The 11806-nt window shown below is 38.3% G+C and overlaps 1 protein-coding gene across 1 annotated transcript; it reads right to left on the bottom strand.

Annotated features, from left to right (window-relative positions):
* Positions 1–270: 270 nt before the first annotated feature.
* EDARADD (EDAR-associated death domain) lies at positions 271–11113 on the bottom strand. The gene is made up of 5 exons (XM_008946864.1): positions 11058–11113; positions 9515–9554; positions 7055–7143; positions 3563–3608; positions 271–1070 (listed from the first exon to the last, which is right to left on the bottom strand). Exons 1-5 carry the CDS (start codon positions 11058–11060, stop codon positions 694–696), a joined length of 555 nt encoding a protein of 184 aa, XP_008945112.1. The 5' UTR covers positions 11061–11113; the 3' UTR covers positions 271–693.
* Positions 11114–11806: the final 693 nt, after the last annotated feature.

The raw sequence follows: 11806 nt of genomic DNA, 5'->3' as shown, positions 1-11806 counted from the left end.
TTCTTCTATAGCAAATATGTGCCTTATGATGTAGAAGCGTGCAAATAATTATTTTGTTTAACATTTATTCTTTTTTATAAAAGATATTTCAAGCTTAATTTGCTTGAATGTGATGTTGAAACAGTGAATTAATGGCAAAATGCAAATTCACACTGCTCCTTGGAACACTGGAGTGTGCCTGTGCCAAAACCAATGTCATAAAGCTTAAAAAAAAAAATCCAAACCATAAAAAATTAAAAATGAGAAAAAAAAAAAAAAAAGAACACCTCATCTTCTACTAGGTAGAACACATAAAACTGTGGAAGAGCTGCCAGAAGGGCCAAGGGTCATGCCTTCTAATTGTGGCTTTCCCAATAGCAACCGCATACAACTCGCACGGTTCACAACTGCTGCAGTTAAAACCAGCGGCCTGGCTTTCTCCTTCCCCTGCTGCTTAGGAAGCCTATGAGCAGCAGCAAGAAACTGAAAGCACCTGTAGACTCAAGAGCACAACCTGCATTATTCCATCCATTTTCAGAAGGTTATCTCTGCCACCCTGAGGGCACAGAACATACGTACGTGTATACCATACATAAGGCTTACACAGTCCACAAACTGTCAGTAGAGGCTCTCTCTCTTGCAAGGAAAGCTTCCCACACACTAGTGGCAGCTAGTCCCAGCATTTAAAACTATGGACTAACAACTTTCTTTGACCTAGAAGTCATTCTGGTAAGTTCTGTTCCCTCTCTTTGGCCATTCCTCCTCCACCCATTTCAGCAGCACCTTCACAACATCAATTCTCTTGTAAAATTTACAGAGATCAATCAGCTGCTCCACAGTCCGATCACTATTCCGTAGCAAGAACTCCAAGGTGGGACTTTGGGGCTTCTGTTCAAGGAAACACAATTCATCATAAGTCATCCCCCACTTGCTTGCTAAATTTCTCCAGTTTTTCACTGTTGGGTGGCAGGGATCCAGCTTTAGCCTCACTGTGTACAACAAGTCCTCATCATTGAGCATGTCACTGATAGTCGGTGCACGGAACAAGCACAAGGAGCAGGTGCTGTTTTCCTTGCAGGTTTTCTTGAGATCTGCAGTGAAAACCATTACATGGGGAGAAGTTAGGATCTATAGCTGCAGTTGCACTGGGAACAGAAAGTTAAAAGTACAAAAGGTTGAAGAGAAGGTATCTTCCTATGAATCATTTCTGAAAAAAAGTTAGAATAGTGACATGTAATGCCTTTCCTTAAGAGGTACTCATGAAATTAACTTTCTCAGACTTCTCTCTTCACTATGCTCTGTGGCTACAATCAAAATGACAGTAATTTTGAAAGTACCATACTCACACTTCTCTATAAAAGGCATGCAATTCAACCCTGTGAGAGAGCAGGGATAGTACCCTTTTTTGTTTTGGTTTGTGTTTTTTGTGAACTACTTTGCTTCTTCAAACCTGCCATAACCCAAACACAAACACATACACATCACCAAACTGAGTATTTATGCATTATGTGCATCTTGTCCACGTGTTGTGGGATGAAGGAAAAGGTTTTCACTTCTGAGCTGCTGCCTTCACAACAACATTAAATATTTGTACCAGGAGAATCTCTTCCGACAGCTGCAAACACAGCTAACACCTAGTACTTTTACACAATGAAAAAGTGGAAATGTTCCTTTGCCTTGTAAGGCATCTTACAGCAAAAACTGTCCTGTTCTACCAGGCAAACCTATTTGAAATATACATAATGGAAAGGAATAAAATGCACACTCGTCCAAGTGTGAGAAAATTAAAAATACCACGTTGCTGGGAGGAGGCAGTGATATGTTCTAAAATCTACATCGAATACCAAAAATTGCCATTTAGAGGTCTCCCACACACAACAGTCACTATCTGCCCAGCATTGTGCCATCAGATTATATTTTATATTAATAACCCATAAAAGCATGTAGAAACCAGTTCTAGACATACTTCTAAACACTAATACACAGACCTCTACCATTGCAGTGGTGTAAGGCACTGCTTGAGCATATATAACTTACTTAACACTCACTGCTCCTTTTTGAAGATTTTGGTTTCTCCAAAGAGCAGTACATAAAGGATGTGGCCTGGAAGCACTTTCTAAAGGTTCTGCCCCCTAGGCTCATCATACAGCTTGAAACAGGGAAGCAACAGGTCCTATGTGGGATGAAACTCTTTGAAAAAGGGACACTAAAAATATGAAAACTGATATTAATAGAAAGATGGATTAAAAACAACAGAAAACAGTGACACAATTTACAAGTGCTGGATCAGTGCTGGTCTAAGAGACTTGAACTGTATCTCTGGCAAAGGGCAAATCTGTTATTTAGTGCCACTCACTCATACAGACAACAGCATCTGCTAAGGTCATGGGGGTTTTGTTTGGTTGGTTTGGTTTTGTTTTTTTATTTTTCCATTTGCAGTCATTATTATCAGACTTCATGAAAACTCCAAAAGACCATCAAACTGTGAGCTGAATGTAGCTTCTGCATGCAGTTTGGGTTTTGTTTTTAAGGGAAGAACAGGCTATTGCTATTTTTTTAACACTGTTCATCAGTTTGCTTTTTTAGCAGGCCAAAGACAACTTGTGAAGTTTTCAACAAGTTAGGACGTGCAGCAACAGCACTGCTGCAGACACATAAGTTCATACTTAACAGGGAATATAAACATTGAAGTTATTAAGGGGAAACATGTTCTGGTGACATCTTTGCTCACAGGTATTCCAAAGACCTTGCAGCCATCCTCTACAGAAATAGGTTAGTTAACGATTCTGCTCTTCTTGTGCACCCTGAACTTTTGCCAAAGTGAGACAAAATCTTCTTCCTTCGCTCATACTCAGATTTAGTTACACAAACAAGGCAAAAGGAATATAATGCAATCAAAGGTCTAGCTGCGCTCAAAAGGCAGGAGAGCACCCTATCTGAATTTCATCTTATTTTGCTTTGCAAGGATGCCAGAATTAGTGTTATGCTCCAATAGAAGCAGGGAAGAAAGTATAAAGAAAGCACAGGGCACAGTTATAGGTAAACAAAACTAAACCAACCTGCTTCTTGTGCTATACCATGTACAGACTATCAAAAGCATTATAAAGAATCTTGCTTCTCTGCCCTGTATTAAGATACTGATGAGTAAATGATGACCTACGCACCTAATCACATGGTCCTAATGCTACATGATAGGACAAGCTTCTTTACTAACAGGAAATTCTCAGTTGTTTGCTGCTAGATTAACATGGCTGCATATCATCCACACAACCCCCACCCCCAGCAAGAGCTCATACAATTGTGGGATAAGCCCCCACAGTCTACTGCCAGCTTCCATTCTCTCCTGATGGCTGTTTACAGATTTATTCCAACGGTGGATGTACTAAAGGTATTTGGAAAGCCCAGCTTACACATTTTTGTATGATCTGCATTATCGATTACCACCCCCTGAGAACAAAGAGGAAGCTGTAAATGAAGTGAGCTCCACAAGCATCAATTACCCAGGGAGTTCTTGGTTATAAAACCCAGCATTTTTAAATACAGTACATTCAAATAAAATCTAGGAATAAAGCTGACATATTACCTGAAAGTGATTCATCAGTATGGTTTTGTGTGTCTTTGTCTTCTGGCTACAAAGCAGAAAACAAATATAAATCACAACAAAACAATGTATTTGAACACCAGAATAACTATTTGGCTAATTTACAAGTGGCAGGAGATTGCTTAGAAGAATCCTGAGCTACTTATAATGTCAGGCTGGGAATATATCTGGTTTTGACAAATTACTGACAATCTGTAGTCTTTTCAGGCAGCATTTCCATGCTTTGGCTCACAAAACTGACCTGTTGGTTGTATCCACTGAACAATGTAATCTTTATTAATGATAGGCTATGGTGTTACATCTTTTGAATAATTTTTTCTTAAACCCCAACAGATGTTCAACAATTCATATGGTTTGATTAAAAAGATTTTTTTAAATGCTTTGTAATGATAAAACCCAAGAATTTTGGCTGTAAAAAAAATCAACCCTAATTACATACATAGGAAGGTTTTCTAGACAACAGGTGGACTCAAACATATCTGCTTTCTCATGTCTAACCCTCCTCCTGTTTTGAAGTAAACATGCCCTCTGTGGCTTTTTGACTGCTCATTAAGCATAATGAAATTACTTAGCAGCTTAAGACTGCAACATGGATTGTAACATTTCAATTCTACTATTTAGAGAGTGACATCTAAAAACTGAAGGAGTGCACCTTGATCCTAGGACTGCAGGGAAACTGCAGCTGCCCTTACTCTACACAGGTGTGGACCCAGGTGAAATAGCTTTCTTCTGTTGAGGATTTAAAGATTAAAGCACAAGGGGATTTTCCCTTTACATAGCTGCAATAAAGTATTGTTGATTTTTTATATTGTGTTATTCTTCCAAAACTATCACAGCAGGTTTCTTAACATTTTCCAGGCTTTGCATGCAAACACAAGTCAACTGGGTAAGAATATAGTGTAACAAGATAGTCTATTCCTACCTGCTACACCTTCTTTACTAAGAAATCCTCTAAAAGTAGAATATAGGCAAGTTTCAGCTGATGTGGCAAACATGCATACATTCCCAGTCCAATTATAAAGAAGGTAAACTATCTCCAAAATATTTAAAGATTTTGTTAGGAAAGGAAAATTTGCATGCTGTTTTCAACATTTCTTTATTCCATGAAAACTGCAAGATCACACACACAACCTACATTCGCTCCACAAAATGTCTGCCCTCTGCTCAAGATCTGTTTCTGCACATGCTACTTGCAACAGAATGATCCTTGATATCTGCTAGTGGTTTACTTTTCCACTGGCACCACATAAGCTTTCTCTAGACAGAGCTTTCTAAACATGAACTTGGCCTTCATGGCAACATGTAAGCACCCAAAGTTTAAGAAAACTTAAATTTTTCTGGAACTGGAGATCCTGATGGTAGTCATTGTCTCCATTCCCACAAACTCCTTAAAAAGGTAGAACATTACTACCCAGCCCTGAGGAGCAAATCCCCAGAAGGACTGCCCATCACAGGTCAGCCTCCTCAGAGATCTGTTGCAAAAGAAACAAACAAGCAAATAAAAACAAAAGAGGGGGGGAGAAAAAAAAAAAAAAAAAAAAGGAAAAGTGGATACTGTTCACTTAGTTTGCAGTAGCTAAGTTGCTGTTCTGAGCTTCAGTAACATTTACCAAGCTTTATGAATTCATGAAAGTTCAAATCATATTGTGAAAGCTGATAGCTAAATGCCTTTAAGAGTTCTCATTATTTTTTTTTATCACAAGACAAGAATATAACAAGAGCAGCTAGTACTGCAAAAAGTAAAAAGAAAACCAGGAATACTTAACCGTACCATACATCTGTTTTCAAAACTCCTATTTTTACTGATCAGTTATTATCCACTTTGATCAAGTCAGGTGCACTCAGATTTAGTGAAGATTATTTGCTTGTAATATAATTGCAATAAAATAATGTAGCATCACTGCCCATGAAACGAATGCATTAAGCAAGAATATTTTTTTGCCCACAACTAAAATCAAATCTACTTCTACAGGTCTAATCAAAGCCATAAACCTCTGCACAGTCTGAAGATAAGCAGAAAGTATTCCAGCTCCGTGGAACCATTAACAACCTGGTTATTCTAAGGTGGCAATGAATGCTCTCTTCCTGATGATGGGAATGAGACTGTTACCTCCATCACCTGTGAAAGGCACATCAAACACCTGTTTGTTTCTGATGAAATTCAACTGGGACACTGGCAGAAGGAACTCTCCTTTAATTCTTCATCTAACTAGAAAATTCATTTCTCTTCTCCAGGTTTTCTGCTCACCTGTTCTGTCCCGGTTAGAAGGCAGAACTGTGTCCCAGCTCCCTTATCCCTCAGTTTCCGCAAATAGAGAGATAAATAAGGAAGGCAGGGGTAATGAAAACCTTGCACCGAATTGAAAATTAACAAAATGAAATATATTATTTAACAGGGAACAGAAAGGAAGAAGGGAAGGGGTTTAACAGGGTACAGAAAGGAGGAAGGGTAGGGGTTTAACAGAAAAGGGGGGTTGTAGGAACAACAAGGCAAGGAAGATTAAACTTCCAAATATACAAAACCCAAATGCTATGCTGAGGCTCCCCGGTGCTGGATCTCGCTGGATTGAGATGGATTGAAGCTGGATGCACAATCCTTGGACGTGGATGGAGGCAGGGAAGAGTCTGCAGATCAGGCCCAGGTCTCCAAGATGGCCACGGCCACGTGTAGCACAGGGAGCAGCAGAGCAGCGTGTGCCCAGGTGCAAGGTCAAAGGAGCAAGAGGAAGAAGAGGAAGAGAGAAGGAGGAGGCGTGCCTTTCTCCCCTTTTTATAGACCTTGGCAGGAAGTCCCGAAGACAGGAAAAAGGGGAGTGGGAATAGGACAGGTGTATGCCCCTTTCATTCAGGCTTGTACCTGGTTTAGGGTTTCAGATCTCCACCCACCAGGGGCAGCAGGTTTCAAACCATTACATCACCCCAAAGAGAATCAATTTGAAATTCAGCAAATAACATTCACTTGAAAGATGGTGAGCATGGTGGGTTACTCAGCATTGGCCACTACGGTAACCTAAGTCTGCGTGAACAGTGGAGAGTGTTACCACTGCGAGGAGAGCAGTGTCCCGAAGTCTAAACACTTGTCTCCCTAAGGGCAAAACACAAGAAGTCCAAACCCTAGCATTCCTTATTCCTTCACTTATTCTCTGCCCTGGCCCTATTTGCAGCTGGAAAGAGGGACAACATGCATGACAAAGCCTTAACTCTTTGTTAACTCTTCTTCAGAGCGCCTACACGCTAATCAAAACCTATTTAAGCTACAAAGTACATGCCAAAGATTAAATAACCTTTCTTTTGCACTTCTCAACAAAAGCTCTCTTCATTGAACTCTTGAAAAGAGAACCTGTTTCTGGTGTGTTTTACTAAGTAATTCCATGCTCTCCAGATACAGTCTGAAAATACATTTATTTATTTGTTAGCATACTTATTTAATCAACAGCAATAACTTAGTTCACATTCATGTATAATTTTTCTTACCTGTTGGATTAGGCCTGAATCTGATGTCAGGGTCTTGATGTTCACAGAAGCAATTTCCAGTGTCACTTGATCTGTTAGGTATTCCTCATCTAAGACAAAGACTATGAAACATTAGTCTTCCACAGGAATACAAATTTAAATAGCAAGACTATCCAACATAAATTATAGGTGTATAGCATACAAAATTTAACACCGTATCATGGTCAGTCACTGGGAAATGATAGATTAAAAGCCAAAAATATTAAATCAACAGAGACTGAAACAATCATGCAGAGCATGGTTTAAAAGAGGCTATCTTCTACGTGTTTCTACCCACAAGAACTTTCCATGGTGGTAACTATGTTTGCAGTGCTGGTACATTTCCATTTGCTGTTTGTTTAGTGGTAAGATCTCATTAAAGAACAGCTATTATCTTCACCACCTGTCAGATAACAGAAAGATGATGTATTTCCTTATCTTAATCAAGAAATTGATATGAATCAAAGAATTCATCCTTACATTTGCAATAAAAAAAAAAAAAAATCCTCTTTTTCTGTTTCCATAAGACTGTTGAAACTTAAAGCCAAATAGTATTCCATCCCCAGCAGGGTAAAGGTTTAATAGGGATCATCTTTAGTCTTTATGACTGTAGGTTGAGAGACAACAATAAATGAATTCATTAAATTAAAAGCCTGGCTGAAAATGCAGAGTATGAGCATCAAAATTCCACTTCATATGCAACGTTTGTTATACTTGAATGTAGGTAAAATTATAACCAAAACATGATGTAAACATTAAACTTATTCATGCAAGATGAAAACTCACCTTTAACTCCTAATCAGTAGAGGGTGCTAAGATCTTTAATAAGTTACGGCCCTTAAATGGTCCATTAATTAACTGACCTATAAAAGCCACAGAAAAGCCCCCCCCCACTCCTGCCAGTCCAATGTACTATCTAATCAAACGCTAAATCTACAGCAAACGTAACTCTGTGTTACACAAAATCAGACCTGCACATTTGTAACACATTTTAGCTCACAGATTCAGATTTCTAAGTCTGTATTTTTATAAAAATAGTTATGAAAAATCACTCTCAGGAAAAGAAAAAAACCATCACACAAATGTGACTATTAAGAGATATTTGTATCACTTTCAGCTCCAAAGGGGAAATGTCAAGGTATATTAGTACTTATGTCTTTTTACACCCGCAAAAGGAAGTGGAAACGAAAACTTAAAAAAAAAAAAAAAAAAATCAAAGACCTAGTTCACTACCTTCCTATAGCAAGTGCTGAAATTTCTATTTCCTCTCATCTCTCCTTTTTAAATGATATAGATTTAAAACATGCTCTCTCAGTGTTCAAACTACTTTGACAAATTAGAAATTTAGGAATTTATCTAAATTAATTTTGATGAGGACCTAATGTCACAGGTGAAATAAAAAACAGGACATGGAAAATAATGTTACAGAGAAATTGCTTTAGTGTTAGTAAACAATTTTGAAGGAACAAATCATCTGCCTGCAAATAAACAAACTAGTTTATGCTTCCAAATAGTTTTCACCCCACAACATTTCCCTTGCCTATTGAGCAGCACTTCTGAGAAGATGCTGACTTCCCCTGGCTGGCCCCCTCAGGTCCCCAAAATAGTCTCTAACCTTACTTTAACCTCAGTGGTATATTGCTTATGTTTTTCAGCAAAATTTTCCATTGTGACTAGCTTCTGCATGCTTTCCTGTGTCTGTCCCTGCTGCAGACCTGCTGTGCAACACAGGATGGAGAACACCCTACCTGCAGAGTGCTTCTCAGCTGAGCCTCTGCCAGTGCATTCCCTGGACAAAAGCCAACAGTGAAGCCTGGTATGACAAAAAAACTACCCCACATGTCAAGGAAACCATAAAGGTTTGTGTAATCAAAGTATTTGACTTCAGTGCAATGCAGAACCCGTACTCCTTCACACTACTTTCAGAAAGGAAAGGCAGCAACTTGTGTAGAGTAAACCTGTATTAGGTTCCCAAGTAGATGGTATTAATACCTGCTGAAGGTAAAAGGTGGCATGAAGTTAATTTGCTGTAGGGCTGAGAATGCAATCAGACCCAAGAGACCTGGAAGGTATTTCTGGATTGTATTTCTGATACCCTGAAGGCACTGGTAATCTCTCCAAAGCCCCTTCTAACATTATCATCAAGTCTCTATTTTTATTCTGAACACTGTATTTTCCTTCCAGATTCAGAACCAGGATATTCTGGTGAGAGTTTTAGACTGACTTTTAGAACAAAACTAAATTTTGAAAGGAAATTTCAAAAGTTATATATATACGCACACCAAAGTGACCTTAGAAACACAGAAGATGACATTACATTTAAAATATAAACATCTAGGAAAAAGTAAGAATATTTCAGTCTGTTGGATGACACCAGTGATTCTATTGCACACAACAGCACAGATCTGTAACACCCAAATAGACAGAATTCACAGTACTTACCTTTAGGTACTCCTGTGTCTTGGACAGGATATTTTTCAGTCTGTCACAAAAGGAGAAGAGATACTTATATTTGTTATTATTTTAAGTGTACCTGTGCTGAATGTAGAACTGTTTAATTATAGTTGAGTCTCTTAAATTGCTACTAGTTGATCTGTCTACAATCAGACGTAGTAACACTCTTTGTATGTTGGAACTCTGATGCCACAAACACTACTGATTAGCACACACAAAAGTAATAGAGATTGCAGCTTTGCTGATGTATTTTTAAAGGTATAACTTTTTAGTGAAAAAGCAGAGATTAGGAAAGAAATTTTGCATTTAAGTAATAAGATAATCTATAAAAGGTAAAGCATACCAGGAAGAACAGAAATTACTTCAAAAGCTCTTTCAGCAGATACAAGCTTTTACTATTACTGTACTGAAACAAAAAAGTATTTTTCTCTTCTGCTGTAAACCTCATAACCATACAAAGAGATTAAAGACATTTTAATTTGTGGGAGTGGGGGAGAATAAACAAACTTTCATCCATCTCAGACATAGCAACTTTCCCTCACCTTTTAGAAGAACTCCCATTACCAAACACAGCATCTAATTTAGTCAATCTACATAAACAATCACAAAGTCTGTATCTTGTATCAAAACCTGCTAACACAAATGCATGCACACAGACTGCAATCATGGATCCCAGTGACAGAGCAGCATTTGAAGTACTACTGAAATTTTCAGTTTCCTGCTGGCTCCCTGTCACAAAGCTTCAAAATGAGAAGAAAACACCAAGGTAAAGCAACAGAGCTTGATCACTTGCCATCCATAAAATAAACCAATGCATTTAAGTTTGTTTATGTAATGGCATCAGACAACAGGCTTCTCCAGGGTACATGGCACCATAACTTTTCCCCAGTGTAAACAATCCATAGCAACAATAAAAAGAAAAGCTCTTCAAAGACTTCACAGAATTTCCTATTACTTTTACCTGTTATACTCCTTGTCCCAGCATAAGATTGGCATGTTTAATACCTTAAGACACTAAAACCTCGTCATAAACAGCGTTACTCTGTTTGCCAGCAAGCAGGAGAGCATGCTCTTTGGTCTCCCCAGCTTCACCCACGCCTGCTGTAAGGCACTGCTGTTTGGTCTTACCTTTCCACGACTTCAACCCATCAGCCAGAATGGGTACAGGAAGGGATAATAACTTGGCACAATTGAAATTTTAAGCCTTAGGTGAGTTTTCTTATTCCTCCAACCCATATAGACAGAATAATGTCAGCACCAATCTTTCCTGATTGTTTTGTTGGTGTTATTTTAAATGAAAAAAAAAACATTACTGTCATAGCCTCTAGAGGCTATCCCACAGACAGCTCAGCCCACAGCATCCAATTCAGTTTAAAGTTCACACTTTAATTGCACAGAGTTAGCAAATTTAAATTTGCAAACTCGTTTATATATGCACGGTTTGAATTAATGTTCTTGAATGTTCACTTCTGTGCCAAATAACTGTGGAAAGCTATAATGATTTTAACTCTGTGAGACCAGAAATACCTACCATTTTTAAGGAAAGAGTTCTTGGATCTGTATCCTCCACCGGCTCTTTTGCTGCATGATCTGCTAGAAAAAAGAAAGCTTTATCACTGCATAATCCTCAAAATACTACTGTCTGGCAATTCATATTTTGCTTCTTTGTCTGACAAGACAAAGCACAACTATAGAGCCATTACATGCATTATGTTGAATTACATTTCCACAAGAAAACATGACAAACTAGGAAATGTCAGAGCTACCAGCACATGGATAAGAAGCCCAACTATAAACTAAAAAAAAGATACTTACATGAAAATTCTATGTTATTTTTATTTAAAAAAAAAAATCAGTAAAAGCAATTCCCTGATAAAGAGTAAAATCCAGCATATCTGATAAAAGTACTGGCAGGTGAATCATTAAACATCAGCTCCTCTCCATCAATGGCTAAACTGACAAATAATAGCAGGGTACTGACCAAAAGTGCACAAAGAATCTGGAACAACTCTCATACAGAGGTCAGGATTCACAAAACCACTGCTGTAATTTAGCACTGTCCAGCCATTGTCTCCAGGAAATCCCTTCTGTTGATAAGTATCAGATTTTCAGACACTGAAAAGCTTTTTAATTATGTAGTAAGATTTTCACGCTGTTCTTGTCACTCTCATTCTAAGAGTCCTTACACTTACCAAAAGTACACATTGAATGTTTTCAGCTGCAGTCAGTGGGACATGACTGGAATCATTACCTCAATAATCAACAATTACCTTCTCCCAA

Source organism: Merops nubicus, unplaced genomic scaffold (assembly GCF_000691845.1).
Source record: "Merops nubicus isolate BGI_N331 unplaced genomic scaffold, ASM69184v1 scaffold12999, whole genome shotgun sequence".
NCBI classification, from domain to species: Eukaryota; Metazoa; Chordata; class Aves; order Coraciiformes; family Meropidae; genus Merops; species Merops nubicus.
Note: the sequence above shows the minus strand (reverse complement) of the source record. Positions and strands in the feature narration are given on the sequence as shown.

What these genes read in the sequence shown, in the direction of transcription:
- EDARADD (XM_008946864.1), bottom strand. An exon ending in ATTCAGGCCTAATCCAACAG is followed by an intron (nt 3,609 to 7,054) that starts GTAAGAAAAATT and finishes TCTGCTTTGTAG; the next exon opens with CCAGAAGACAAAGACACACA. An exon ending in TACTGATGAATCACTTTCAG is followed by an intron (nt 1,071 to 3,562) that starts GTAATATGTCAG and finishes TTTTCACTGCAG; the next exon opens with ATCTCAAGAAAACCTGCAAG.